Below are 26711 nucleotides of genomic sequence, written 5' to 3'. Positions count from 1 at the left end.
AGAGGAACAGGAAGGTGGGGGTGGCTGCTGATTGAATTTTTATCAGTCAATATGACAAATGATGTGTCATCTCTGTTTATCTATCCACTGTCTTGTATGACTTGAGAACAGCCTGCAGACTGAGCTGTCAGCTGATAGATAGAATCAGTGGCAATCTATACTTGAAAATTCTCATTACTGCTGTTTGTCCTTTGTCATTATGGAATGAGCATCTGTCCAAAACCCACATCTGATCCAAAATGATTAATAAACAGCTAAACATGTGCTTTAGATCGAGCAGCATTAATGGCAAAAAGACCCGTTTGAGTGCTAAATGTACATTTTTATTGAATCATAGTTATCTGTATTCCCTGAGATTAATATATGCAGCCACGCTGATATTGATTTGAGTTTTCAGCACAGTGGATTAAAAAAAGTGTGAAATACGTTGTTGTGATAGTCTTTTGGTTCTTCCGTTGCCTTCCCTAGACAACTTCAATATTATATATTCAACAAACCATTTCGTTTTGACAGTAACAAATGCCTCTGAGTTTTTGCAACTCTGGCATCTAAGAAAACTCAAGTTTTTCTTTTCTTTTTTACTTTTGGTTATTGTTCATATTCTTTCTTCCTTATTGTCGAGGAAAGATAGAAGCAATCAAAGGCATGAAAGAAGACCTTGACTGCTACTATCCGAGGGTCCTTTGTATAGATGCACATGACTTAACTGCTGCTCAAAAAGTAAGCAATTTAGTAAATAGTTTGTTTCACGTGTTTGTAGAAGTCACACGTTCACACGTTCATCATATTGTTTTAAAGACATTTTGATATATATAAAAATGGAGGGAATGAAGCTTATAACCTCATAACCTCACTGTGTAACCTCTCATTTTAATAGCTGGTGTCGGAGGGGATATGGGGTTGAACTGGTATGCAAAACTGACATCCTTCAATATATAAACAGAAAAAAATCTACCTGAAAATTAACAAACAGATAATGAAAAGTCTTAGTTGTCTATGACTACCTAATCATCAGTTCCAGACGTGTATTACGGTCATTAACTTCCTTCATCTCTGCAACATGTTGCTCGGATAGTTTATCATACTGAAGGTTTATCTAAGTGTGGGGGAGAAGTGCTATGCTGCAGGGAGAGATTGCCTTTACTTGCATGGCACCAACAGAGCAAAACAATGTGCTGCATGATAAAAAATTGCTTCATAACTCTCACATTGTGTGTCTGGCATCATTATGAGGCACAATAGCCTCTGGAGGGCCTGGCTTTTATTGGCGTGCCTCTTGCAGCAGCAAAGTCTCATCCATTAAACAAATCAGGGGGTTATGTATTAGATTAGCTGTACAGCAGGCACTTGGGGACGCCTAGAAGAACACACGAAACCTCATCTCATTCCCTCTCATAATCCCTGGAATAAATTACCTAATTGACAGCATTAGGTTGATACTGTCAGAAGGTGCCACTTAAAGCATAATGTATAATGAAAATACACAACGTTGCTAAATTGCATTTTTGGTATTAAAAATGATAAACGTCAGCCATTTGGGGCATATTTAGAGTGAAGCCTCTCCTCATAGCATGCTGCCAGATCTCATTTTTCAATATTTCTTAATAAATTTGTAGTGTCAGTAATATTAAAAGCTCATTTTTGCTTTGGAATATTTAATAAAGCTTCTGTGTGATAGGAAGCCAGTGTCAAAGACAGAGTCAGGAAACTGTAGGTGGCAGCTTGAACCTCCCACCACCCACCGCGCCACGCCACCGGACCTCTGACCTGTGTGGCGAGAAATGGACTGCCCCCCACTGGTGAAGGGTCAACACTGCAGCAGAGGTTCAAGAAGTGCCCCTCACAGTTCAGTGCACTATTCATTCTGCAGCCAAGCTGAAAACAACAGAGCCTTTTGACTTTCTTGAAAGTGAAAGCTGAAACTGTATGCATCCCATTTTCCAAACTGTACACTTGAATCAGAAAGTTCAGCTCAGTGTTCAAGTATCGGAATCTGTGGGTTAGTGCCAGTGAATGGAATACCTCAGTAAATGTGAGAGCAAAGGCCCTCGATGAACTATAGCTAAAAGATTGATGTTTATTGGCCGGGGTAGATTATTGCTCACTGTGTGGATATGCTTTTATTGCAATTAAAATCTGCCTCATCTAGTCATAATAAAGCTAAAAACAGAGCATTAATATCATACTTCTGTCTTTTAAAGCCCTCAACATATTGCTGTTGTGGTGCCATATAGTCAATCTAATAATCTGAGTGACTTTTCCATTTCAACTTAAGGTGTTATAAAATGTGTCTAAGCTCCATTATAAACCATTCATTCATGCAGGTAAATATAGTCTAAATGGGTAAAAGTGTTTTGTAACAATGTTGCTTTGACTTTCTGATGAACCAACTCTGTGAGACAAACATCACTCAAGTATTTCAAGCCTTTTTCGGACTTTGCCCGCACTTGTGATCACATTTGAGTGCGTGTGCATGTTTCAAGAAAACTTTGAGTTGGGGGACAGTCAGAGTGCATGTTTTCTGTCCAGATGTGTGGGCATATTGCAACTCCAGGAGGCATTCACCTCTCTTTTTAAAGTGCAAAAGTAGTCAGCAGCTGGTGAAAGTAATAACCTTTTGTCATGTTGTTTTGCATTTACCCCCATTATCTTAAGTTATTTTCCCGCTACTCCAAAGTCACTGGTTTCAAACTCTTACAAATAGCTCAGTGAGCACAATAATACCGCTATCTAAACGTTCTGTTTGACTTTTATTTGTGTCATTTACACCAAGACCATCCCCTGGTGGGGAAATGTTTCTCTTGGATATGGAGATATATTGCCTTCAGGAGTAATGTAGCCTGATAAGTGATGAAAAATGAAAATCTTGTCTCAAGATGCAGAAAAGCAAAACAAAGAAACAAATGGTTTATGATTTTGCTGTAAGAATACATGCCCTTATTTACTTGATTATACTTATGCGGTAACCTTATAAAATGAAGTGGGATTAGAGTAGATCAATTATTTATTTATTTATTTATGGGGGGGACTACAGGAAAAATGGGAACTTCGTTCACAATAAACCTGATGAAACTATGCTATTTCCATTCTAAGCATCAATTTTATGTACCGTTTTCACGGTTTAGTATTGAATCAAATCTTACAAGATGAAAATATACCTTATCCGGATCACATATTTCATAGCACATGGGAATCCACCACTGGTAAGTGGTATTCTGTTTTATTTTACTCAGTACACCCATAAATCCTTCTGGCAGGATTGATCTCTGCTGTGTTCGGTGTGACAGGTGCAACAGAGCCGACGCACAAATTCATGAGGTTTTGGCATCTTGTGGTAACCAATGGGACAATGCATGAAGTCTAAACTGGCGGGGTTAAGGATGATAGTCGGGTACCTGTGCCAATCGCAGTGCGTGTAGGAGGAGTTCGGGGACTGGGAGGTGTGTCCGAAAAATGCGAGTCTGCAGCTGCATACTGTATCCAAGTCGGGGAGTAATGCCATGAGTACTGCTTTACACTGTTTAGACAAGCTTTTCAGAGCGTGCGTAGGAAACTATTATTCGACTGTCTCTGCCGTCAAGTAAGCCACAATTTTAAGCCCGAAGGCTCAGAGAGGACAGGAAAAGGACACTCGGACAAACTGCAAACTTACTTAAAAGCAACCAAAGTCCCCAAAGTCGCACGCTCAAGAGGCGTCAAACCCAAACGATCCATCCTTTCTGGCTGTTTCAGGGAAGGATACGCTGCTGGACATGTGAATTTAAAGGGGATACTTGCTAAGCACAACAATGAAACCAACGACTGCCCAGTGTTGCTTCGGCTTTCTTCTGACTTGCCTCTTGTTTGGGTTCAGCTTTTCACAATCAGGTGAGTGAATTCCAACCCTATGCTCCCCAGTGCGCAAAACTGTGTGTCCGCGGAGATGGTTAGTGCGCGCTGAGCGCAGCACAACTACCCACCGTGCATACTTTTCTGTTACTGTTCTTTGTTGCGCATATGGCTATTGGAGCTTAACAGATCACATCAAACCCGCTAATACGGTTTCACCACCAGCACTGAATTCTAACGCCGGAGAACGTCTTAAACAACGGCCAATGAGATGACGTAAAGATCACAGTTGCACAGAGACACAGGTGTTGGTCAGAGCAGATGGCAGGTTGTAGCAGTACATCTGACAAGACGAAAGGATCCAGGCGAGCGCGTCGCTCCGTCTTCTTGCGCAGAGCGGCACTATTGAATTTGGAGAGAAATGAGAGCATTTGTTGTTCATCACACGTGTCCTCAGGACATAGCTAGACAAACACAGAGGAGTTATAGCCTTGGTTTACAACAGGCTACTGTGCTCCTGTTTTCCCTCCTGTGGATAGACAGGCTGTCTAACGCAAAACTATTTCAAAAGTTGCTTTCAATCTCTGCTCTTTCTTCCCCTTCTGACTAATTTATCCCAATAATCACAACTGTCGTCATGGTAATAAGACGTAACCCCATGGTTATTGTTTTTGATGAATTTGGCTGGTTGGACAGTGGGTTGTATTAACAGTAACAGCTTGAGGCTCCGCAAGTAGTCACCCGGTGATTCAGACTACTTTCAACCGTTGAGTCCTGCAGAGACTGCTGTGGGAACGCTCTCTATATTACTAGGCTTTTTTGGCTTGTTGTTTGTGTTGATCTGTGTAACTCTCACCTGTGCAAACGATGATAAGAGTGGTGAACATGTACGTGCATTCTGTAATCGGGATAAAAACAAAGCGGATTATAGTCAAATTAGATTATTCATCGTTTTATAGTAAATGCCCTCGGGGATCCTGTGGAGCACAAATTGACGACCATCGTTGCAGCGCACGGGACTTTTCGCTCTGACAGTAGCAGTACTGTTTGTAGAGTGCAGGGGCGCTCTTTACGCGCAGGGAGGTATAGGTGCACTCAGCGGTGTCTGTGCGTCTTCGTGTGTGTGTGTGTGTGTGTGTGTGTGTGTGTGTGTGTGTGTGTGTGTGTGTGTGTGTGTGTGTGTGTGTGTGTGTGTGAGAGAGAGAGAGAGAGAGATTAGTTAGACAAAAGCAATACCACCTCATCAACCACCATCATCACCACTGATAATCACATTTTGGGATGACTACGACTAAAATTAGACTAAATCCAAGTATCGGCTGCACTGACACAGCATCTTTAGATCGTAATTCACACACAGTCGTTTTTCCCCTCATGCTGACTGTTAAACAGTTTCACCGCATATCTTAGAGTCATATTTATGTGACTTAAGGCGTATAACACCACAAAAAATAAATAAATAAATAACAGCAACAACAAAAAACCCAATTTCAAACAATATAAGTTCTTTTGGCACCACGTCTCTCGCGATTATTTAAACATCATACTGCGTTAAATGTGATGTATAATGCACAAATATTAGGGCACATCTAAAATTCTAACCCGTGTTTTAATAAATCCTCGTGTGTGAGAGCCTTATAGCTGAGAGACAGTGACTGAATTAAAATGTTGAATGCAGTTCAGGAGACAGGGCATGGAGGGATGCTTCCACATGTTTGTTTTCTTGTTTTTGTTTTTTGCTTTACACTCACCACGTGTGCTGCACGTCGTCAAAATAATATTCCTAACATAATATATTGTTGTTCCAAAATAAAAGCAGTTATATATTTTTGCTCATTTATTTTAGTCAACTTATTGTTTTTGATAACATTACTTTATCCTGGGGTTTATCTTAATCGTGTCCGAGCAAGGCTCATATTTCGAAGTTAAATTTACATTTTTTAAATTAATTTTTTAAATAACATCCGGAAAGAAAAAATATGGATTTCGTTATACATTATCTGACGCACCTATGTATGAAGATCACAGTCGTAATGTCTTTTCTGACTAGACAAGCTTCGACCAACAGTGAAGCTCCAAATCATTTCAATAATATTGGAAAATAGTAAAATAACATAAAACGAAACAGAACAGAAACGGATGCTCAAATATGTGTGTTTGTGTGTGTGTGTGTGTGTGTGTGCGCGCGCGCGCCCGTGCGCGGATGTGAGCGCGTCCTGATGCCAGGAGTTCGCGGGTGTTATGGTTATCTTATGTTCAGTTGAAAAATAAGAAAATGCACACGCGTTCATGCTCAAAGTTTCTTTTTCTTGAGTTTCCTCACTTAACGTTGGCATCTATCTTAATATGTCCCAAGATACAAATATCCATAAATATGCATAAAATCCTCAGTTGAATCCTTTGCTTTGAAATTTTATGAACTTTTCATCACCTTCATGTCATTTATTTTCTTCTGTTTAGTGTTAAAAACCCCACTTAAAGAAAATCCTGTGCTAAACTGGACTTATATGCTTCATGACAGCAGGGTACATGCCTGCAATATGCTGAATGTCCCCCATGTGAGTCCACTGTGCACACTCCTCTTCACTGGACTGCAGTTTCACACTACAGCTGAACAAGTTTGGAAATTGATACAGCTTGCAATTCTGAACCATATGGCCACATTCCAAAACTCTGTTTGTGTTTATGAATATTCATATATTTTGTGCGCAGGAGCGCCTTCAAATCATCTGTTGAATGCGTCTGCATGTGCATGGAGTTTTTTCACTTGCGTGTAACCACTGCAATCTGGATAAACTACATCCCTTCTGTTTTACGGCTTTGAGCGGCGTCTTCTTTCCTAATTTGCTGAACAGAATGCAACTACAACCTTTAACTTACAGTGGCACTCACTGTTTATTGGGTTGAAACTGACAGTACTGTCCTATTTGTAAGCTGATGTGTGTGGTCACAGTACATTTAAGGTTTGAGGGTGACACTGACAGGGATCCTACTAGAAAGGGAGACAAGATAGTTCTTTTTTTTTCAACCAGTTCTGCACCTTTTACAGGAGACCTTGGCACTTCTTGTAAATGTCTCCTCATTGTATATTTTTCCCTTTTTGTCCAGCATCAAGGATAATGAAAGAATGATATGACACTGAGGAGCCAACATAGCTGGACTTTGGCACAGACCACGCTTATAGTCCTATCTGCTGTCACCCAGCTTTGAAGCTTTGACCGTCTACCACCACCAGGCATTTTATTAGAATGAAAAAGAAAAGAAGAACATAAACATTTCTGCTTTTGTCCTTTCTTTATTGGCCAGAGTAACACATAGGGAGCAATATAAAGCCACTTTTCCACAATAAAGTAAATTCAGTTACTGCTATTATAGCCTGATGCAAGACCCTCCTGTATTGTTTTTAAAAGTTGCTGAAATTATTAAAAAAAAAAATATGGAAAATAAGCTATTTTTAGAATTTGAGAAAAGGACCGTTAGATGCACATATATGTAGCTTTTAGATTAATCTGTCTGGTGAGTCAGTGTTTCCTCTTTAATGATAAAAATACAAAAACAGACAATGATTTGTTGTGTTATTTAAACCCCCAGCCAGCCAGACTAAGAATCTTCTCTTTGTGCAATCGTAGTATTGTAGGAAATCATTAAGATTTATGTGTACTGGCCTACTGATTAAAGAATATTACACAATATCACCAGTGTGTGAATGTGTGTGTGAATGGGTGGATGATTGTGTATAGTGTAAAGCGCTTTGGGGTCCTTAGGACCAAGTAAAGCACTATACAAATACAGACCATTTACCATTTAGTTACTACCAGGATGTCTTAGTTCACTATTGATTACTTAGCACTGAATTTCCAAATGTTTTTTGAGAGTTTTCTTTTCTGAACACACAAGTAAAGGTATCGTGTTGGATTTTTGCTGGGCTTATAACCAGTCAGGTTCCTATCTACATCAGCAGAAATGATTGGCTCACATCCTCTGTGACCTTTGCAAACGATGCACCTTCATTTATCACCTGCCATTACAAATGCACCATACATCCACGTCTATTTTGACATGTGTCATTGTCAGCTTAGCTAATAAATGTCCCTTTAGTGAGGGATGTCATAATTAGATCACAGGCCATCACCCATGGACGTGCATCCCTTAATCTGGGCAGCTGTTTATAGGACATCTGTATATAAAAAAAGCAACTTTTATGTTTGAAACATGACTTTCAAGCTCTTAGATTACTTTAGATCTGAAAAGGTGTCTTAACTCTTGAAGACAGAATGCTTGTTTCATGTTTATCACTCATTCCGTCTGTGCTCCTATGCTTTTATGATTTCTCTTTTTTTCCTCTCTGTAAATTGAGCAAGCTTTGAGTTTCTGTGTTTGTTGGAGAGAGAATGAAAGCAAAAGGAGTGAGAGAAAGACATGCAAATAGAAAGGCTGATTGCCTCCGTGTAACATGGCCCTGAGTGCTGAATACACAGCAACCAAAGTCCTTCATTAACAAGGTAGTGCAGCAAACACGCGTATACACAAGCAGGAGCGAGGCCCTGCTTGGTATCTTTGACAATGTACTCTAGCTATTTTAGACAGATGGGGGGACTGAATTTTAGTTGGGGGAAATCAATCAGATGGACCTTAATTAGGATGGCACGTATGCTTTTAGGGCAACCAGAACAAGCTTGCTGAAAGAAAAGAAAATCTCAGTGCTGTTGCTACCATTCAACTTTTTGTGTGTGTTGTGGTCCAATACGCAGCACTCCAAGAAAAGAGGACATGTGTCAGGCAAAAATAAAAGTAAAATAAAATAAAATTTCTTAACAGATTTGCTTTCTCTTTATCGCTAGTGGTGCAAGGTTCATGTCTGCTATCATATGAATATAAATATGAAAAATAGACTTACGTGTTTTTGGCCTAATTAAGCCTAAAGTAAGAATATCAGCCTAAATCTGTTCTGCTATCAGCCATATTCTTGTAGCTATCAATCAAATAACTTCATTATTTTTTCAACGTTAAATATTATTTTTAATTGGATAAATATAAAGTTACCAGTGCAGATTGGTGTCAATGTGCGTAGCAGATTGGCACACACCCAAACTCCTACACACTTACACACATACCCACGTTCTGATATCTCGTTGACCCTGGGCCATCACTCTGATGTACAAGGCAAATGTGCAGGATCCAGGCCCCTGAAAGCCTCAGCCCTGCGTGCACTAAACAATGTAGATGTTGGGAGTCTGAAGGCACCATGTATGTCTGTCAGTCAGTGAGACTTTTGATCTGCTTTGTTGTTGCTGCTACTCTTCTAACAATAAGCCTGTCTGTCCTCTGCATCCTCCTGGAGGGCTGCAGGAGGCTGTCAGGCGCCGACCCTTTTGACAACCGCATCTTGAGGGTTTCAAAATGTGGCGACAAAGGGTTTGGGAAATGTACATATACTGTGTGTGTGTGTGTGTGCGTACATGTGTGTGTGTTATGACTTTGTCTGTCAGTGCGCGTGTGGATGCACGGTTGAAGGGATAGAGGGTGACTGACAGACTAACCAAGCTCCAGAGACGCTCTCTCTGCTCCAGTGTCTGCTTGTTCGTCTTCCTCCGCCCACCCTCTGCCTTCATCTGTGGCTTTGTAAGCCTCCACATAATGTGGGAGCCTTAAAATGACAATGGAAATTATGGCTAATCTTTGTTAAGACACACTCATTACTGCCACGTTTTAGAATTAGAGTCCAATGATAAGACTTGGTCTGCCATGCTTTTCTTCCCCCCCCCACTCTGAAGAGACAGCCTGACATGCTGGAGTGATGTGTTTTATTCTCACTTTTTGTGTTATTTTTCTATTCCCGCTCACAGTTAATAATGGTGGCAAACATATGAAAGGATGATAATAGGCTGACAACTTGGGCATAAAAGACTGGCTCCACCTTCAAACGAGCTTTTCATGCAGTTCTGCATGTGGGTGTGTGTTAAAGGGCTGATTTCTCTCGACTCTCTGCGTCTCTGTCTCTTTCCTCTTTTAGTAATCCCCTTCTAAAATATTCATAGCTAATCTGCATGTACAATGTAATTACAGACGGCTCTGAGTGATATCGGATATGGCCGGCAGAACACATGCTTCCAACAAAATCTTGATTTGGTGATTTGCCTGCTTCAATAAATATGTAGCAGACATGGGACGTGGTATGTCGGTTAAGACTCTTTACAATAGAGTGATATCAAACAAACTACGCTTTTAATAACTCTGTCAGCAAACTTATAGCAAGAGATTTTCATGCCAAAACCCCACAATGCAATAAATATTTTAGATTTTGTCATAGGAGCTGTAATGATGCTGCCCCGTACTTTATGTGCTTAGTGCTCATTAACTGTGGTCGCTGCAGCAGATTAAAACATGTCCCTAAACTATCCCTCATATTTTTTTTCTGTTTTGCACCCCGCCACTTGAACCCCGTTCCCACATTTTGAATCCTGCAGGCTTCCATTTGGTGTTAATGGAACGGTGTGCCCTGTATGCTATTCTTGCAGGTCGATTTTTCACTCGTGCGCGAGTTGGGGGTGGGGTGTCCTTTTAAATGAAGCACTTGGTGTTTGTGACCTGTAATAAATGAGTTTGCAGTCAGTCATGGCAGCTGTAAGGAGACATCTGGGAACGAGAGTGAGAGAGAAAGAAAGGGAGATATTCAGACTTCACCGGGAAACAGTTTATCTATGCGAGGATGAAAAATGGTTGCACCAAACACGCTATCACTTATACAACAAATGGAAATCCTATTGTAAAATTCCCGCAGTTTACCACACAAACGTCAGGGGGGAAAATGCAGCGAGTAAAAAATAATACCGCCGATAATCCAACACAATCGTGATTAATGATGATCTTACTATTCAATACCAAAGGGAGAAAAAATGTAAAAATGGATACCACACACACAATATACACTGTGGCTTGGGAGTTTCTGTCTGAATATTAGGCAAATATTTATTATTCATCTTGTAGATGAGGAAAAACAATGACTGCTGTAAAGAATCAACCAGAAAATCAAACAGGCAGAGACAAAGATAATGAAGTATAAAGCATGTAAAAAGAAAAAAAAGGGCTCAATTTTCATTACAGATTCATCATCGGGGAAAAAAAAATCTTTTTCAGCCTTTAGTCTCATCATCTAAATTCCCAACATGTCAGACAATACATTTACTTTAATCATCATCTTTTTTGTGTTTATGCCTTCTAAATACCATCCTACTTGTGGACAAATGTTTTGATATACTACAGTCTACAAAACTGACTGCTGGGGTTATTCTGCTAACATTAAAAGATTACCTGAGTTCATAAAAATGGCTTCAGGAGTCTGCAGTGGAATGCTGATTTGAACCAGAAAATAGTGGAAAGTCACTGCTTGGTGGAGTAATTACGGAGTTGAAAGTATTGATCGACTCTCATTATTGTTAATTATGGTCCATAATATCAAAGTCAAAGGTAGCTCCATGTATAGCTTCTGTTAATTAAATTGTTTTTTAGAAATTCAAGTCCAACATTTACCAGCAGAGTGAAGCCGTGACCTAGAAGTGTTTTTTTTTTTTTTTTTGCGTGAAATGTAACATTTTGCAATTTTATATGAATTTAACTTTCTGGATTTATTTTCAAAATATGAAAACCTTAAACAAAATGATTGGTACTCTTGGTATTCCTGGTTTGTGTAGCTGTCACTCGTATGAAGCAGCAGTCACCTTGCAGCAGAGCAGAAATAGTGCAGCTCTTTTCCCCTGGATGTGAAGGTACATAAAGCACAAGATGAGAGGAGCAGGAAAGGCAATTGACCTTGGCTGCTTTTGGGGGCTGGCTATATAGCCATCAGGTTAGATGCTATGGTTATGCAGTCTGGAGAAGAGGGAGGAAAAGAAGGGGACAGTGCTGAGTACGGCAGTTATTGTTCATAGAGTCGAAAAGCAGATTTGAATTCGTAATTGTTGAATTTGAACCATAATGAAAATGTACTGAAATGGAAATTATGTGTGTGCAGTTGTGTGATTAAATGTGGGTGGGTGGGATGGTACTTTATATCTAGAGGTGCTGACTAAGTATAAGCCAGGTCCAAAGTCAACCCTGCCATTTTACCCTGCTGTGCTAGACTGTTTACCTGAGACAGGGATGCTTTATCTCAGCCAGTCACCAGAGCATGTGTAAACACACAGGGGGGGAACACACAGCATATCATGCGGTTTTCAGCTCCCCCTGCCTTTGTTCCAAAACCCCTCTCCCACAGAGAGACATTATCCCCTGATGGCAAGGTGAATGGGGTGCTGATGTAAGATTATTTGTAGCAGCCAAAAAGAGACAGGAAAAAAACGAAGGGGGGGGGGGGGGGGGGGGGAGGGTATCAGAATAGGAAAAAAACCCTAATTTTAGTCAGAGAAGGTCAGCCAGGAAGCTGGGTACACAGGAGTAGAGGTGTCTTTCTGTGGAGGATGGGACATGGGTGAGTGTCTTGGGAGTCTTGGTTAAAGTAGTCGCTATCACAGCAGCTGGACGGACAATTAATCAGAAACTGCCCAGGGGGGAAACCGAGGCTCTGACGTGGACACTTTATTCTGCAGGACACACACACACACACGCACACACACCTGCTGATAGGCTCTCCCATGGCTTTGTCACCTCTTTCTTTGTGCTTCTGTTCTTTTGCTATCTTATTTCCTTCTCGTCGACCTGCTTTCAGTGCTCATCTCCCTTCTTACACTGCTCTTTTTCTTCTTTCCTTTTTCTAATGCTTTCTCTTCTGGCCTTGACTGTCCTTTTGTTTCTTTTGCTCTCCTCGCCACTGCTCTGTTCTTCTCCAACATGTGTTTAGGTCTGCAAACCGCTTGATGAGAATCAGTTGAAAGGGCCTCTTGTGATGTGACAGCTGAGTCCAAAGTCTGTAGGAGTTGCTGCAGAGGGAAGGAGACAGGGAGGTTGGAGGAGAAGAAAAATAAGGTGAAAGAGGGTTGACTAGTGGCTATACATTACCTTAACCACCCCGTCCTTCTTCTTTGCTTTCATCCCTACATTTCTGCCAATCCATCCCTTCTCTTTCCCCATGGCTAGCACCAAGTGATTGATGTATTTGAGTTTGACATGGCCCGGTTCACCCGAGGGCATTAGCAAGGACACTGGTGAGACTTAGCCAGATGCTGGGGAAAAGGCAGACAGAGAAAGTAGACGATGAAGAAAGGAAAGAGCACTCGACACTGTTGACCACTATGGCTTGCTACGGTTACTAGGGTGAGTAATCTTTTTCACGGTACACCTGTCCTTATTCACCTTGCGGCTTTTTCAGTATGGTTCAAGTAACATGGAATAATATGATTGTAACTGAGCGTACACATAAAATGTAATTAGTTAATCAATTCCTTTATCTCTCAGTACTACATGTAGAGACAATTTTTGAATTTTCCAAGCCTCTGCCAAAAAGAACCTACGGTTCACATATTCAGATCAACTGTCTTGGTTGTTCCTCATCTTCAACCTCAACCTCTCGTCTTTTAAACAGCCTTACTTAAAAATATGCTGTTATTATTGTTGTGTGTATTGAAACAGACATAGGCGTCGCCGATGTCGGGATCATAAGTGCATCTTCAATAAGCCCTCGGTGTCTCTTTCCTCAATTGGAGGCAGGCTGTGTAGTGCTTTACCCTCCAGGGGGGTCTGGGTGTCCCACCAAGCTAACACCCACTTGACATGAAGCCGTCAAAGGGGGAACAAGGCCCACAGTGTCTCCCTGCCCCAAGTGCTTTGTCCTGGAGTAGGCTCCCGCCGTTGCACCCAGCTCCCAGCCTCACGTGACATGCATGAAGATGAGGGAAGCACTTGTCTGCACGGAGCCAAGCAAAATAAATCCAAAAATGGTCCCATGTGTTTACGATGGCAGTGAGTTGCATGATGTATTAAAAAGAAACAGACAAGACAACTCAGAACGAATGTTGTCGTTATAAATCCAAAACTGATCTTGGGGTCAAATTCTCACATGTCTCGGAGGAAAATTATTGCTGTTGTTTTTGAGAAAATTGCCACAATTATATCAGAATTCCATGGGACATTCTCATAATTGTTCTATGTATTAGAAAAAGACAGAAATACGTTTGTAAAGACAATATATTTACTTAATAAAGATTTAAATGGGTAGAAAGATTCAAAAGAAAGCAGTAATTATGAGTAAGATGCTTTTCACTACTGAAATCACAGGTGAAGATGGGATATCCCAGCCATCTGCCAGATTTATTAAGCAACCAAAAGGTACTCTGTAGACCCCAGACAACATATTAACCAACACTAACTAAAACTGGTTTCAGGGCCCCATGTGCTGGAACAAAACTACCCTGTTTAAGAACATTTCATTCTGTTAGCTAAAAACAAAACAAAACAGTTTTTTGCAGATATATTTTATTTATTAATTGGCAAAAAGCAGGAAAAACTCAGGCAAACATAAATCTAGAATTAATGCTTATACCTGGAATGCAAGCGAATAAAAGTCCATTGTCAGGTCTGAGTTGGCGTAAATTAGATGTTCTTCACAGCGCAGGCAACAGAATTCTACAACTTAATGGAGATAAACAACCAGTAGGCTGACAAGTCGAAGTAGAAGTTAACAAGTCAAATTTATCTAAGTTTGGTTTTATGTAGCTTTTTGGAGGTAGGGTACAGAAAAGCATACAAACCTTCTTGAAGCATGTAATCCCACATTTTCACCTGTCTGCCTCAAGTCTTCTCAGTAAATAGGCAGTTTTATCCACTCAGTGTTTGCAATATCTCCCAATCTCTGTCTGCATTGTGATGAGTGTATTGTGTATGTGTCACCCAGCTGTCTCCGAGTCTCAGACTGCCTGGCTATCTGAGCAGCAAACACAACAACAACAGGTATCTTCTGCTCTCCTTCTCACTGCCGCCTACCACACTTCAGGCTTTTGCTCTCTGTTTGGCTTGGCAGCAATGTGAAGTCAATAGGATGAATAAAACATACCTGAATCAGAGCCCTCTACCCTGGGAAATGTCAAACTGTCAGTATGGCTTAATGGGAAAACATAGGGCCGATCCCAAGGGTCAGACAGTTTATTGTGCAGCACCTACAAAAATGCAGTCTTGCCACTTCGTTTGTTTGTATGTCACAAACACACACATTCTTGTTTGCTTTACTAAGTCTCACTATAATGTGATAATCCATTATGTTTCAGAGTGACACAATATTTACCAGAGTGGAAACTTGTCTGCACTTGTGTTACTGTAAACCGCTTTGGGTAAAACCATCCGCCAAATTACATATGGTAAGTGCCTTTCATTCAACTGGTCTGTCACTGACTAAAACCACCAAAAAAAACATTTAGCACGCATTATTACACATATTACATGAGGCTCATCTCACCCTGTGGTGGTGGTAGCTAACCCCTACAGCTAATTATCTTTAAATTAGGGCTGAGGTCTAGGTTTAATTAGGCCTAGCTACGAGGAGGGTTGAAGCACAGCACTAACTCCAGCAACTTCAGCTGCCAAACCTCATCAGCCTAATGGAGACTCAAACAACGAGGGCCCTCGGGGGCCTGACAGGCTGGCCTGACTTTCTGCCTTATGCCAACCAAAACACACACACACACACACACACACACACACATACACTACTATCCGAGCGAGGGCCAGATGTTTAAAGACGAAGTTAGAGTGAGGCAGGTTGTGTCAGTAGCAGGGAAGTTAAAATTTTAATAACATAATGGAGTGGAGTCCCAACTAGAGTCCCCTGTTTTCAAAACTACTAAAAATAGTTTACAGTAGAGCTGGGCGATATGAGATTTTTTCATATCACGATATGTTTTTTTCATTTCAGGCGATAACGATATCTATCACGATATCAGCCAAATAACTATATTTGTAAGATTTAAATGTGCCGTTGCTCACAAGTAAAATGTGAAATAATCAGCAGCTTGTTTTTATTTAAATATTTATTTCCCATAATAAGTTCAACAGGGTAGATGTACTTAAGGAACATGAGACTTTTTCAGATAAATAAAGGCAAATATTGCAAACTACACAAAAGGCAGCCGCTAAAGCATTTAAGTTTCAAAATAGAACAAACGAAACAGACTAAATTGTCAATTCCACTTAGAAACAAAATATTAATTCTAAAAATAAATCTTAGTTTGTTTTACAGAAGAACAGACAAAACTGACTAACTTTTGTCAATATCAAATAAACTGAGAACTAAAAGGAAATTCTCAATCTCTCCTTGTTGTATAGCTTAGCTTTTCAAACAGTTTTAACAGTTACTTTAGTCTGACAAAAGCCGAATGACGAATTAGCGCTTCCAGTCAGAGACTGAGGCTACGTCCACACGTACACGGGTATTTTTGAAAACGGAGATTTTCCGTTTTCGTTTTAAAAAATAATCCCGTCCACACATAAAGGCAGAAATGAAGGAAAACGCTGCTATGAACATGCCAAAGCAGCAGGTGGCGCTAGATTCCTAACCGTGCAGAAATGTTGGCCAATCAGAAGTCTAGAAGCCTCGGTGGGAAAAAGTAAACAAAGCTGGGGCATAGAAGCAGAACCGAGTCGTATGTGTGGAGGGACAGTAACTGTGTGTATATGTAAGCATTTAAACACTGCAGAGAGTAGAAGTAACAGTAACAGTATTGTAGAAATTCATTTCACCGAAACAATAACGTGGCGCACAGTGTGACGCATGCACCAGTTTATTGTATTTCCAGACTTGCTTTCGGCACAATTTACAGTGAACGCTACTCTGTTTTTTGTCAGACTTGAAATAGCCGAAATACCTTCACACTACGGAACTTCTATGGCTCTTCCGTTTGACAATCTCTCCGGCGTTGGAACCATCATCTGTTTTCTCTTCGGTCACGCTCGGTTGATTTTTCTAGTCGGCACACTCATTTCCTCCATTACGCGCTGGCTCCATTACCCGCTGGCTGCTTCCCAAAAAAACACACGTGCGGCTTGGCACTTGTGCTGTACGTAACAAGTCACGCGACGTGACGCTGCGGCTGTGATTGGTTCGGCTCTGCGCTACTTAATTTGGATTGGCTGACCTTTTTTTTTTTTTTTTTTTTTGAGGACAAGAGCTGCGAGGTCTATCGCGATAGCTTAATTTCTCTATCGAGTAAAAGTTATATCACGATACATATCGTTATCGTTCTATCGCCCAGCTCTAGTTTACAGTCATCCTCATACATGACTTGATGAGGCATATAAATATATAGCCTACGAAGCATATTTGTCACATTTATTGGTCTGGTTGTTCTTGATAGTCATCTGGTGTAAGAGATGTTTTCAGCAGGAAAACAAGAGGCAGTAGCCAGTCTTCCATACCAACGCCTGTTTCTTACCATTATTCCCTTGGCATCACCTTCTGCTGGGAACAATTCCTAGACTATCACCAGGAAGTGCAGAGTGATGAATGCTTGATGACAGTAGATGACACATGGATGTGTCTAAACACAGTTACAAACACCAGCCGTGTATTATACCCACATAAAATGCATGTATGTTTTGACCCCAAAACTTAGACAGAATATAAGAAGCAGGGCAGCCATAGAATTTTTCAGATTTTCCACCAACCATTTGCCTTAGCATTTCCCTAAATTGCTTACTGTAACTGGAGCAAGCACAAAGCTCTTGTTATTAAGCCCATCTGAAAGTAATAACGAATGCCCAAAAGAACTACCAGACCTTGTTCTTCTTGTTTCCTTAAAATCTTTAAAATTCGTACCTCCTGCTGTTATTCTGCACCACTACACTCCCTACAACACTTTGTTAGGTACATCTTTTAAGTACAAATTGGATCCCATTTTGCTTTCAGAGCTGCTTTAATTCTTCATGGCATAAATTCAGCAAGGTACTGGAAACATTGTTGTGAGATTCTGGTTTGTTGGACACGACAGCATTACAAAGTTGCTGCAGATTTGTCAACTGCACATTTATGATGTGAATGTCCCATTAAAATACATCCCAAAGGTGCTCTATTGGATTGAAATCTGCTGACTGTATGGACCTGGTATGTAAAGTAAACTCATTGTCATATTTAGGAAACCAGTTTGAGATCATTTGAGCTGTGGAACATGGCACGTTATCCTGTTGGTAGCAGCCATCAGAAGATGGGTACACTGTGATCATAAAGGTATCAATATGATCAACAGTACTCAGGAAGGCTGTGGCGTTTAAATGACGCTCAACTGGTCAGCCAAGAAAATATCACACGGCCCACACCATTATACCACTCACACCTGCCTGATCTTTTTCAGCTGGATGGATCCATGTTGTTTACTCCAAAGTAGGGCTGAACGATTATGGAAAATAATCTAATTGCGATTTTTTGCCCCAATATTGCGATTGCGATGCGATATGCGATTATTTTTTAAGGTCTTTGTCTTCTGTATTATTAAACAAAGACAAGCAATACATCATATAGTATGGCCAATACTATATTACATTAATTTTAAACTGTTCTTTCCTGGAAGACAGACCTCTGTTATGATGACATGAGGTGATGCATGAATTGATGACTGACATTTTTATTTAACTTCTTCAATCACAACAGTATATTTGAACATACACAATAGTTTATTTTTAGCTTACAAACATCTGAGCATAAAGTGCTGACAAGGAACCCTGGTGTAAACATTAAAATGAAAGTCAGTACAATGTGCAGATTGCAGAAATATACATAAACAAAATCAGTGGCTTTACCACACTCAGTTTTTCGACATCTGTGAACTACTAGACAGTCATTCAATTAAAAAATAATATTAAATAAATAAAACTAATAAATAAAAAATACACACATCTTACTGATCTCTGCAGTCAGTAACATTACACATAAAGTGCAAACATAATAGCAATTGTATAAACACACACACAAACACGCCTTTAAAATTTAAAGGCGTGAAATTGGACGGTCTAGCCTTCTGATTAGCGTCACCGCTGTCTCGGTGGAGTTTAATAAACTCGGCCGTCTGCTTCTTGCTATCTAAAATATAACCAGACACTGGTGTAAATTCTCGACTGTCTCATATTTCTGTTTAATAAGTTTTCTGTTTGACGTTTAGTCAGCTGTGTGAAAACCAAGGAGGAACCCACCCGGGGGATTAATAAAGTTTTATTTTATCTAATCTAATAACTTTAATCTCAGCCAAACCGATTTACTCACGAACAAACAAAACACTGAAAAAAGCCCAACAATAAAATTTTTAGGTTGTCTAAGTGACTTATATATTACGTTTAACCCGAGCAGCGAAACTCCGCGGTGATCTGAAAATGATGTGCCGGGAGTTGTGCCGTTCTCGGCCGCATCAGTAACCCTCGAGCTCCCGGCTAGCTGTCGAGCTGGTAGGTAGCAGACGCCTCTGAAAACGTCGAAGCACTTTTGCAAATATGGGATATCTTGATAAACCGAGCAGATATTTGATGTTTACACAACTACTTTCTCGCCTGAAAATATGTTAAAAGTTTATTTTGTGACCCAGAAAGATTAGTATGAGTAATTTTAAAACTTAGTAGCGGCCGCCATTGCTGGAAACTGGAGTTTGGCTGGGCCGCGCTATGAATTCTGGGATATGGTAGTAATTTGGACAGCCTTCGGCACGTCGCTGTGACATAATCGGTCTACAAATGCGGCCTCAGGAGGATGCAGCCCATGAATTTGGACATGTCCAGAGTATAATCGCAGCCTTTGCGGTTAGAAAATTGCACTTGATCATGTCGCGATATTATCGCAAATGCGATATATCGTTCAGCCCTACTCCAAAGATTGACCCTACAATCCAAATGTCATAGCAACAATTGAGACTCATCATATCAGACTATGCTTTACCAATCTATAGTCCAAATCATGTGAGGCTGTAGCCTCAGTTTCCTTTTTTTAACTGAGAGGCCTGATACCCACCGTGGTCCTCTGCTGCTGTACCCCATCAGTTTCAAACTAAATGTGTTCACTCAGAGAATGCTCTTTTTTGGACCATTCTCTCTCAACCCTAGAGATTACTGTATGGGAAAATCCCAGTAGATCCTTCTTTTAAAACTCAGACAATTCCCTCTTGCACCAACAACCATGTCATTTTCAAAGTCATTTAAATAATCACATATTTTCCCCATTTTGATGGGGAAGAAATGTGAAATACACTTGTTGCCATGCTATTAGCAGATTAGCTACAATATTTGCATTAAACAGATATACCTTAAAAACAGTGACTGGTTGGTATATATAGCTCCCTTCCTACCTTGACTGCTTCTCATTCCCACTGCTTAAGTATCAAAACTGAACAATGGTGAATATTCTAACCACAGTCTAAATTCACAAGTAATTACAAACCAGTGGTGTTAGTTTTGATGATGTGCCAAAAATAATAAATTATAACTTAATAACTATAAATATGAAATTTTCATTTGAATGAATAGTTCTATCAGTCAAAGAAAACATTTTAAACTGCTTTATAAAGAAACTCAAGTTTAAACAAAAGCTGTTTGCAATTCCCAACAGTGCTCTGCGTCTTGCCAAAATACTTCTCTCATCTGTCTGGTAACCTGTCCTTTATTCATCAGACAGGGCCAGCACATAGATAAATAAAGACAGGAAAAATTGGCAGTAGGGGTATTTGTTCTGTGGGGCATGTTGGCCTCTTCTCTGCTCTGACAGCCAGTCTTTCTGAGAGGATTGAATGAAGGAGATGGGGCAGTGAAACTGGCAGGACGCTAATGGGTGTGATGCTAATGAGCTACAAGCTAATAAACAAGCGCTACCTCCCTCTCCCCTCACCTCTGATCCCCACTCTTGTTTGTTTAACAACCTTGCAGGTATGATGAAGTGAATTCAGCCAGGATGCCAGAAATTACCAAAAAAACGGTAATGGAAGAATGAGAACTGTAATGTGAGCTAAACGCACTCTTTTTGTACAGTCATAAATCTATTTATCACTGAAATAGAACCTCATCTCCAAAACAGTTGTGTTTTTGCAAAGGTTGTGTCCGTTGTTGCGTTGCTGCTTATTCTGACAACAATTTGTAAAAACCTGTGAACTGACAGCAAATTGTTTTTACCATTTTGCGTGATAAAGGACCTAACCTGCTTATTGATGATTTATTTCATAGTGTGCCAAATGTTTTCAGTGTGTGACAGCTCTACATTGCAGGCCAATTTCACACGTAGATAGTATCAAACAGTAGTATTACCATATTTGAATGTGGGCGCCAGCGTTTTAATTAACTAACTGGATGATTTCTTTTTTAAAAATACATAAATGAGAAGTAAAAATAACCCTAACCCTTCCAGAGTTGTTATGAAGAATAAACTTTATAGTGGCCAAAAACCTTGTTTTGTACCAGACTGTAAAAAAAATGCATTAAATGCTGTAAAACTGGGAATATTAATGTCTCGCTTTTGGCCAATGAAGGAATATTTTTGATGGTCATGATCTCAGAATCAATGCTGCCTTCACCATTAATGCAAGTTGCCTATGTCACTAATGTATCTCAGTACCGTCACAGATGAATCATTACCAGATGATCTCTCTCCTGTTAGTCTGAGGGACCATCGTAATCGAAATATTGGGGTAAAGGGGATTTTTAAGACCTCAGGGGAGTTTCCCACAGTTTGAAACAAGCTTGGTCTGAGAGAAGGTGATGGTATTTCTTAACTTTGTTTTTTTTTAATGGTATTTATTTTTAGTAGTTAAAAATTAAAACTAATTATAGTTTTAAAGTTGTCCATATGGTATGCTTATTTATAGATATTTATGAATCAGAATAAATAAATGTCAGTTTGATATTCAAGTCCCTGACTTGTTGCTCAGTGATCCTATTAGCTTTTTAAAAAGGCTGCTAATTTCTTTATTTTTCTGTAAGGATTATCATTTTGAGGGTGTATGATGATCTAAAACGACAAAAATGTTGTCAAAACAAAACTTTTTTTAAGTGTGTTGTTGGTTTTAAATTTAGAAGGAATATTTGATATTTGATTTGATGTTAAAAATCATTTATACATTGATTTTCAATCAATTTAATGACATTTTACAGCATCCTGACCAGAACCGTAGTTGTGCTATTAATACAGTTTAATACACTTCATTTTATGAAATCTCCATATAGTACAGACTGTTTTATGTTTAAAGAATATTGTAAAGAATTTTCTAAAAAATGTACATGAGTGTGAGTGCATTTTTTATACTTGAGTGCGCTCAAACACGCCGAGTTTTGCACACATCTATACTCATCAAGACAATTTCAAGCAAAATGGTGGTACTTAAACATGAGTAGGGCATTTTGGTGCACTTCACACCTGGGAAATAACACAAAATTGACTCCAAAATAACCATCTTACCCTCACCCTTTTATGCTTATAGGTGCTTTTCTGTGCTTTTTACCCTCTTTCTCTTTAACAATTGGTATTGTCCCCTCTTTCCTACCCTGGAGAAATGTCAGTTGGGCGGGCATCGTCCGTCAAACTGGCATCTCTGACAGAGTGCTCGGCTAAAAGGCCATGCTCCGATTGGCATGGGATCCCCTGGCTGCTCTGTGTCAAGCTACAGTCTTCTTTCCTCTCCTCTCCGTTGTTGGGAAGGCATTTTTAATAATAATATCTCTCTCCCTGTCTAATTATAATCATTTTTAATTATTTTTAAGAGGAAAAAAAAGTCAAACATGTAATCAATATGCTGAAGAAATACATGGCAAATTCTTTTACTGGTCTGACAACACTAGTAATTGCTCATTTTGCTTTAGCTTCTCACAGTTCAGTTTGATGGGGATGAAAAGGGACCACAGGCTGTTTATAGTGGGTGGAGGGAGGTCTCAGTCTATCTCCTGCTTTTTTTCTTTCTTTTTTTCCCCTCCTTCCAGTGATTAATATTGATTACTCACAAGCAACTGAATACAGCCAAGTCTCTCTGTCACTTTGAATGCAGGTTAGGCCAACTTGCCTTCTTCAGGATAAAGTCTTTTTAATTAAGTGTGAACAACTTAAACTGACCCATACTAAATGTTGTTTAATGTCTCTGTAGTCTTTCCAACTAAGTGTTCTCCTGAAAGAATTTTGTCTTATCCCAATAACATATTGACATGCGTTTGTAAAATTATGTTTGTACATTTTTTTTTTCCCTTTAAATTTTCAGCCCCGCTTACATAAAAGATCAGGTCACTGTTGAGGTTAAAGATGGCTCTGGAAATTTGAAAAAGAAATTATACATTTATTTTTAAATGCAATGACTCTTACTTTAGTCTGGAGATGGTTTAGCTGGTGACGGCTGTGGTCGGAGATGATTTGAGGGCATGCTGCACTGCTGACAAGCTTAGTTCTGTCTCTTTTATATTTTATCTACTGAGCAAAAACAGTACTGTTAGCCAGAGCTGACAGAGGCCACAGAAGGCAACTTCATATGTCTACTGGAGGTGTATGATATGTGCAAGAACATACTGTAGATGTCATAGAAGTGTTTGCTTTTAATCAACAAAGTCATGGAGAAGTAAGAATAAGGTAAGGTGAAATGATGAGCCGCATCCTATTACTGTCCATCAACTAATGCTCTTTATGCCAGAAATTCATAGACAACACAACTTCTAGGCCTCTGTAGTTGATTTGTGTGAACTACCTGTTCCAATGATATAAGACTATAAACACACAAAGACAAAAAACAAAAAAAAAGACTGCAACAGCAACAACAAAACTTCACATCTCTGATAGATTGTTAAATAAAATACAGGAAATATTTATATTTCTGGATTCTTAAAGAATTAGAAATCCTGAGAACTTATTAACTTAAGCTGAATGCCTTTATCTGATTTCCGAATGCAAAATTGCTCTTAAGATGGTTTGCAGAGCTTATTTGTGTAACGTGTCAAACTGCAGTGCCGACGAGTCGGTGGGCAAAGAAGATACCTTGCTGCATGTATCCATTCGATTATGTCAGTAGTGAATGTTTGCTTCCATCTCTGAGCTGGAATTGCTCATACAGTACAATAATTTGTGAGACTACACGTGTTTTTATGCAAAACGGGACATCTGGAATAATCTGCGCAGAATGCGATTTCATGCCGTTGTCTCTTTTTGGAGCGTGATACAGTATCTGCCTGCTGATGTATATGTTGTGTGCGCATTTGGTTGTATGGGAGTACTGTAGCTAATGTAATGAATTTCACATGACAGGTGAATGTGTTACTTTCACATGGCCTGCAACAAAATGCACCCAACATAACCTAGGCAATGTTTAGCAAGGCGCAGGGTTTCCAAAGTTCTTCCTCTTTATCCAGTTGCATTTATTTATTTATTTTTTCATTATTCAATTGCACATCCATACACACACGAAGAGGCACACTTGGAGGTTGAAACAAAACGTTTAACTTTGAAAGTTGGGCTTCTAATTAGCAGAATTAGCAGTAGATCAAAGAGGACAATTAAGGGGGGTGTTTGTGGTAGCAAGGGCTCATTAGCATCACAACACATGGACACGGCCATGAAACAGAGAGTGGCAGAAGGAGTCTCATTACACAGCACCACTGTGCTTACACCGGGCCACATGCAGACAGATTGGCCATCGGGAGAGAAGGAGAGCGAGAACAACTAGCTCTAACGCACAAAAACAAGGATATCGACTCACGCGTTTCAGTAGGATGCACTAACACCTATGGTTATAGCTATAGATACAAGAAATCATTCCCCTTGTGCACACAAAACCTATTCAGATATAGAGCTCATAATATTTACTGGCACAACAGAAAACAAAAGCTAGTCCCTGCTTGCTCTCATCCAATTTCAGCTTAATTAAGAGGGGAATTAACTTTGATCTGCACTGTGTAGTAGGAGCTTGGTAGCCCACCCTGTAGGAAAGCACAAGCCCATAAGTATTCTTCAACCTCACCGTCAAAGTCAGGCCCAGATTGTTTTCCATTCATTCCTCACTGTTTGAAGTCAATACAGATAAGAGCAGGAAAGATTCTATTAGGACTACCTGAGCCTTCCTCGTTAGCTAGATCTAACAAAGTCTTGGCAGTAAGCCAATGTGTGCGTGTGTTGCTTCCCACACTAATGGCATAAGCACAACAAAAGATCAAAGGTTTTTCGGATGGTCCTTTATTTTACCGGTCCCATTCACTGCTTTTTAGTGTTTGGTCCAGTGACATGGGTTAATGATGTACTGGAACAGATGCTTTAAGAGAGAGAGCAAGGTTTGAACGTGTTTGAAACCTAAAATATGACACGCACAAACACGCAAGAATTTGTTTTGCAGGCAGCACAGCTCGCACTAATGTTATGTTCGGTTTCACTCATAAGACAAAAACAAAGCGAAAGAGGAGACACTGATGGGATGAGACCTCTGCTGACTTCATTTCACTTTAGTTGCATGCGTTCTTTAAGCGAGTGCTGATACATATAGGAACAGGCTCAAACTGGCATAAAAAACCTGTTAACTATTATAAATAACTGTTATAGTTATCATTTAATATTATATACTATTTATCAAAGTAAATGTTGCTGTTGTACTTAAGCTGCAAAATAGTGTGCAGATTATATAATCAAAATATATCTGAAGTATCTAAAGTAAATATCTTTATTATATAGTATGTAGACTTGCACATTTAAAAATCATATCCAGCTTATATTGGGCATAGTTCAAGATCAGCAGTGTGTGTGTGTGTGTGTGTGTGTGTGTGTGTGTGTGTGTGCGTGCGTGTGTGTGTGTGTGTGTGTGTGTGTGTGTGTGTGTGTTTGCTTCCACCAGCAAGCCATGATTCATTTTTATTTTTGGATAATCTTTTTCCATTAACAATGTTGAACTTCTTGGGCCTTTTGCACAAACCACAGGTGATAGTGTCACGTGAATGTGGAGTAATCTTGGTATGTAGAATACTTTCTCACAGTAACTTATTCTGTACAGTCACTTTTAACTGTTTAATTTAATGGACAGTCCCTGTCAACATAAATCATCAGTTTTGTGCAAACTCTGTGTTTCCCAGAAGAACACCAACAGGGAGTAGCAGTCTCCTCTCTTGCTGCTTTTCTTTCCTGTTGAGATGTAGAGAAGTTTCCTGTTCCTGCCACTGTCACCCTCTACTCCCCTCCATCTCAGTGAAAAGCTGGTTCGGCGTATCAGCACCAGGGTGGGACAGTGGGATTGAGAGGTGGAAGGGGACTTGTGATTGACAGTACTGATAATCACTGTAATAGGTGCAGGGTGAGGAAAGTAGGAGAAAAGCAGCTGTTTCGTAAATGTCACCACTACTAGAAGCAGCAGCAGCATCCTCTCTGCTGCTGCTGCTGCTCGCAGTGAGTGTGGAACAGGAAGGAAAGAGGGAGTAAAAACCAGAAGAAGGAGACAGAGAGGATAACAGGATGGGATGCTCGTTGAGGGCTGCCAAAATGTTCTGTCATAACAGACAAATCTCATTTATCTTCTTCAGCACAGCAGTAACTGTCAGCTATCCACTCGGAAGGAACATAACTAACTCTTGGCACCAGAGTAAGGGGATTAATTTAAATGTCCCACATTTATTTACAGTTACTTATTCACCTGGAAGTTCAAAAAGCACAGAAGCCTCAAAAGTTTTCTTTTTCCCAGAGATGTCACTCTGGGTCCAAGCTGTTCCGTTTTGTTCACAAATAATGCCAATTTTACAAAGAAATACACGTTCCTTAGAAAACATGTTGAATAATTAGTTGAATAATGGGACTGACAGTAATATTTGTTTAAACACTGCCTTTCACTTCTGCACTCGTGCTTTGATGGGAAGGGAGTGCGGGTGGGGTTGCGGGTGGGGGATGTCAGTACAATTGTTTCATAAATTAGACACTCAGGACATAAAGAAAGTTGCTAATGACATTTCTTTTAATAAAATGCTACCTTTCATGGCTTTAATGTCTTTTTTATTTT

At 39.9% G+C, this 26711-nt stretch overlaps 1 protein-coding gene and 1 long non-coding RNA gene across 6 annotated transcripts in view; one reads left to right on the top strand and one right to left on the bottom strand.

The window, feature by feature from the left end:
* Nucleotides 1–3439: 3439 nt before the first annotated feature.
* erbb4b (erb-b2 receptor tyrosine kinase 4b) overlaps nt 3440–26711 on the top strand; it is a 341307-nt gene continuing 318035 nt past the window's right edge. For all 5 annotated transcript variants that reach the window (XM_082509409.1, XM_082509412.1, XM_082509410.1 and 2 more), the window contains exon 1: nt 3440–3867. In XM_082509409.1, the coding sequence (XP_082365535.1) occupies nt 3789–3867 (79 nt within the window). In that variant the 5' untranslated portion in view covers nt 3440–3788. The remainder of the gene's footprint in view (nt 3868–26711) is intronic.
* The window catches only part of LOC309691620, a 211371-nt gene continuing 202820 nt past the window's right edge, over nt 18161–26711 (bottom strand). Inside the window, exon 4 of the long non-coding RNA XR_014272074.1 lies at nt 18161–18573. This is a non-coding gene — a long non-coding RNA (uncharacterized lncRNA). The remainder of the gene's footprint in view (nt 18574–26711) is intronic.

The sequence above is a fragment of the Aulonocara stuartgranti genome (assembly GCF_965226115.1).
Source record: "Aulonocara stuartgranti genome assembly, chromosome: 16".
NCBI classification, from domain to species: Eukaryota; Metazoa; Chordata; class Actinopteri; order Cichliformes; family Cichlidae; genus Aulonocara; species Aulonocara stuartgranti.
This window is presented reverse-complemented; position numbering and strand designations above follow the sequence as displayed.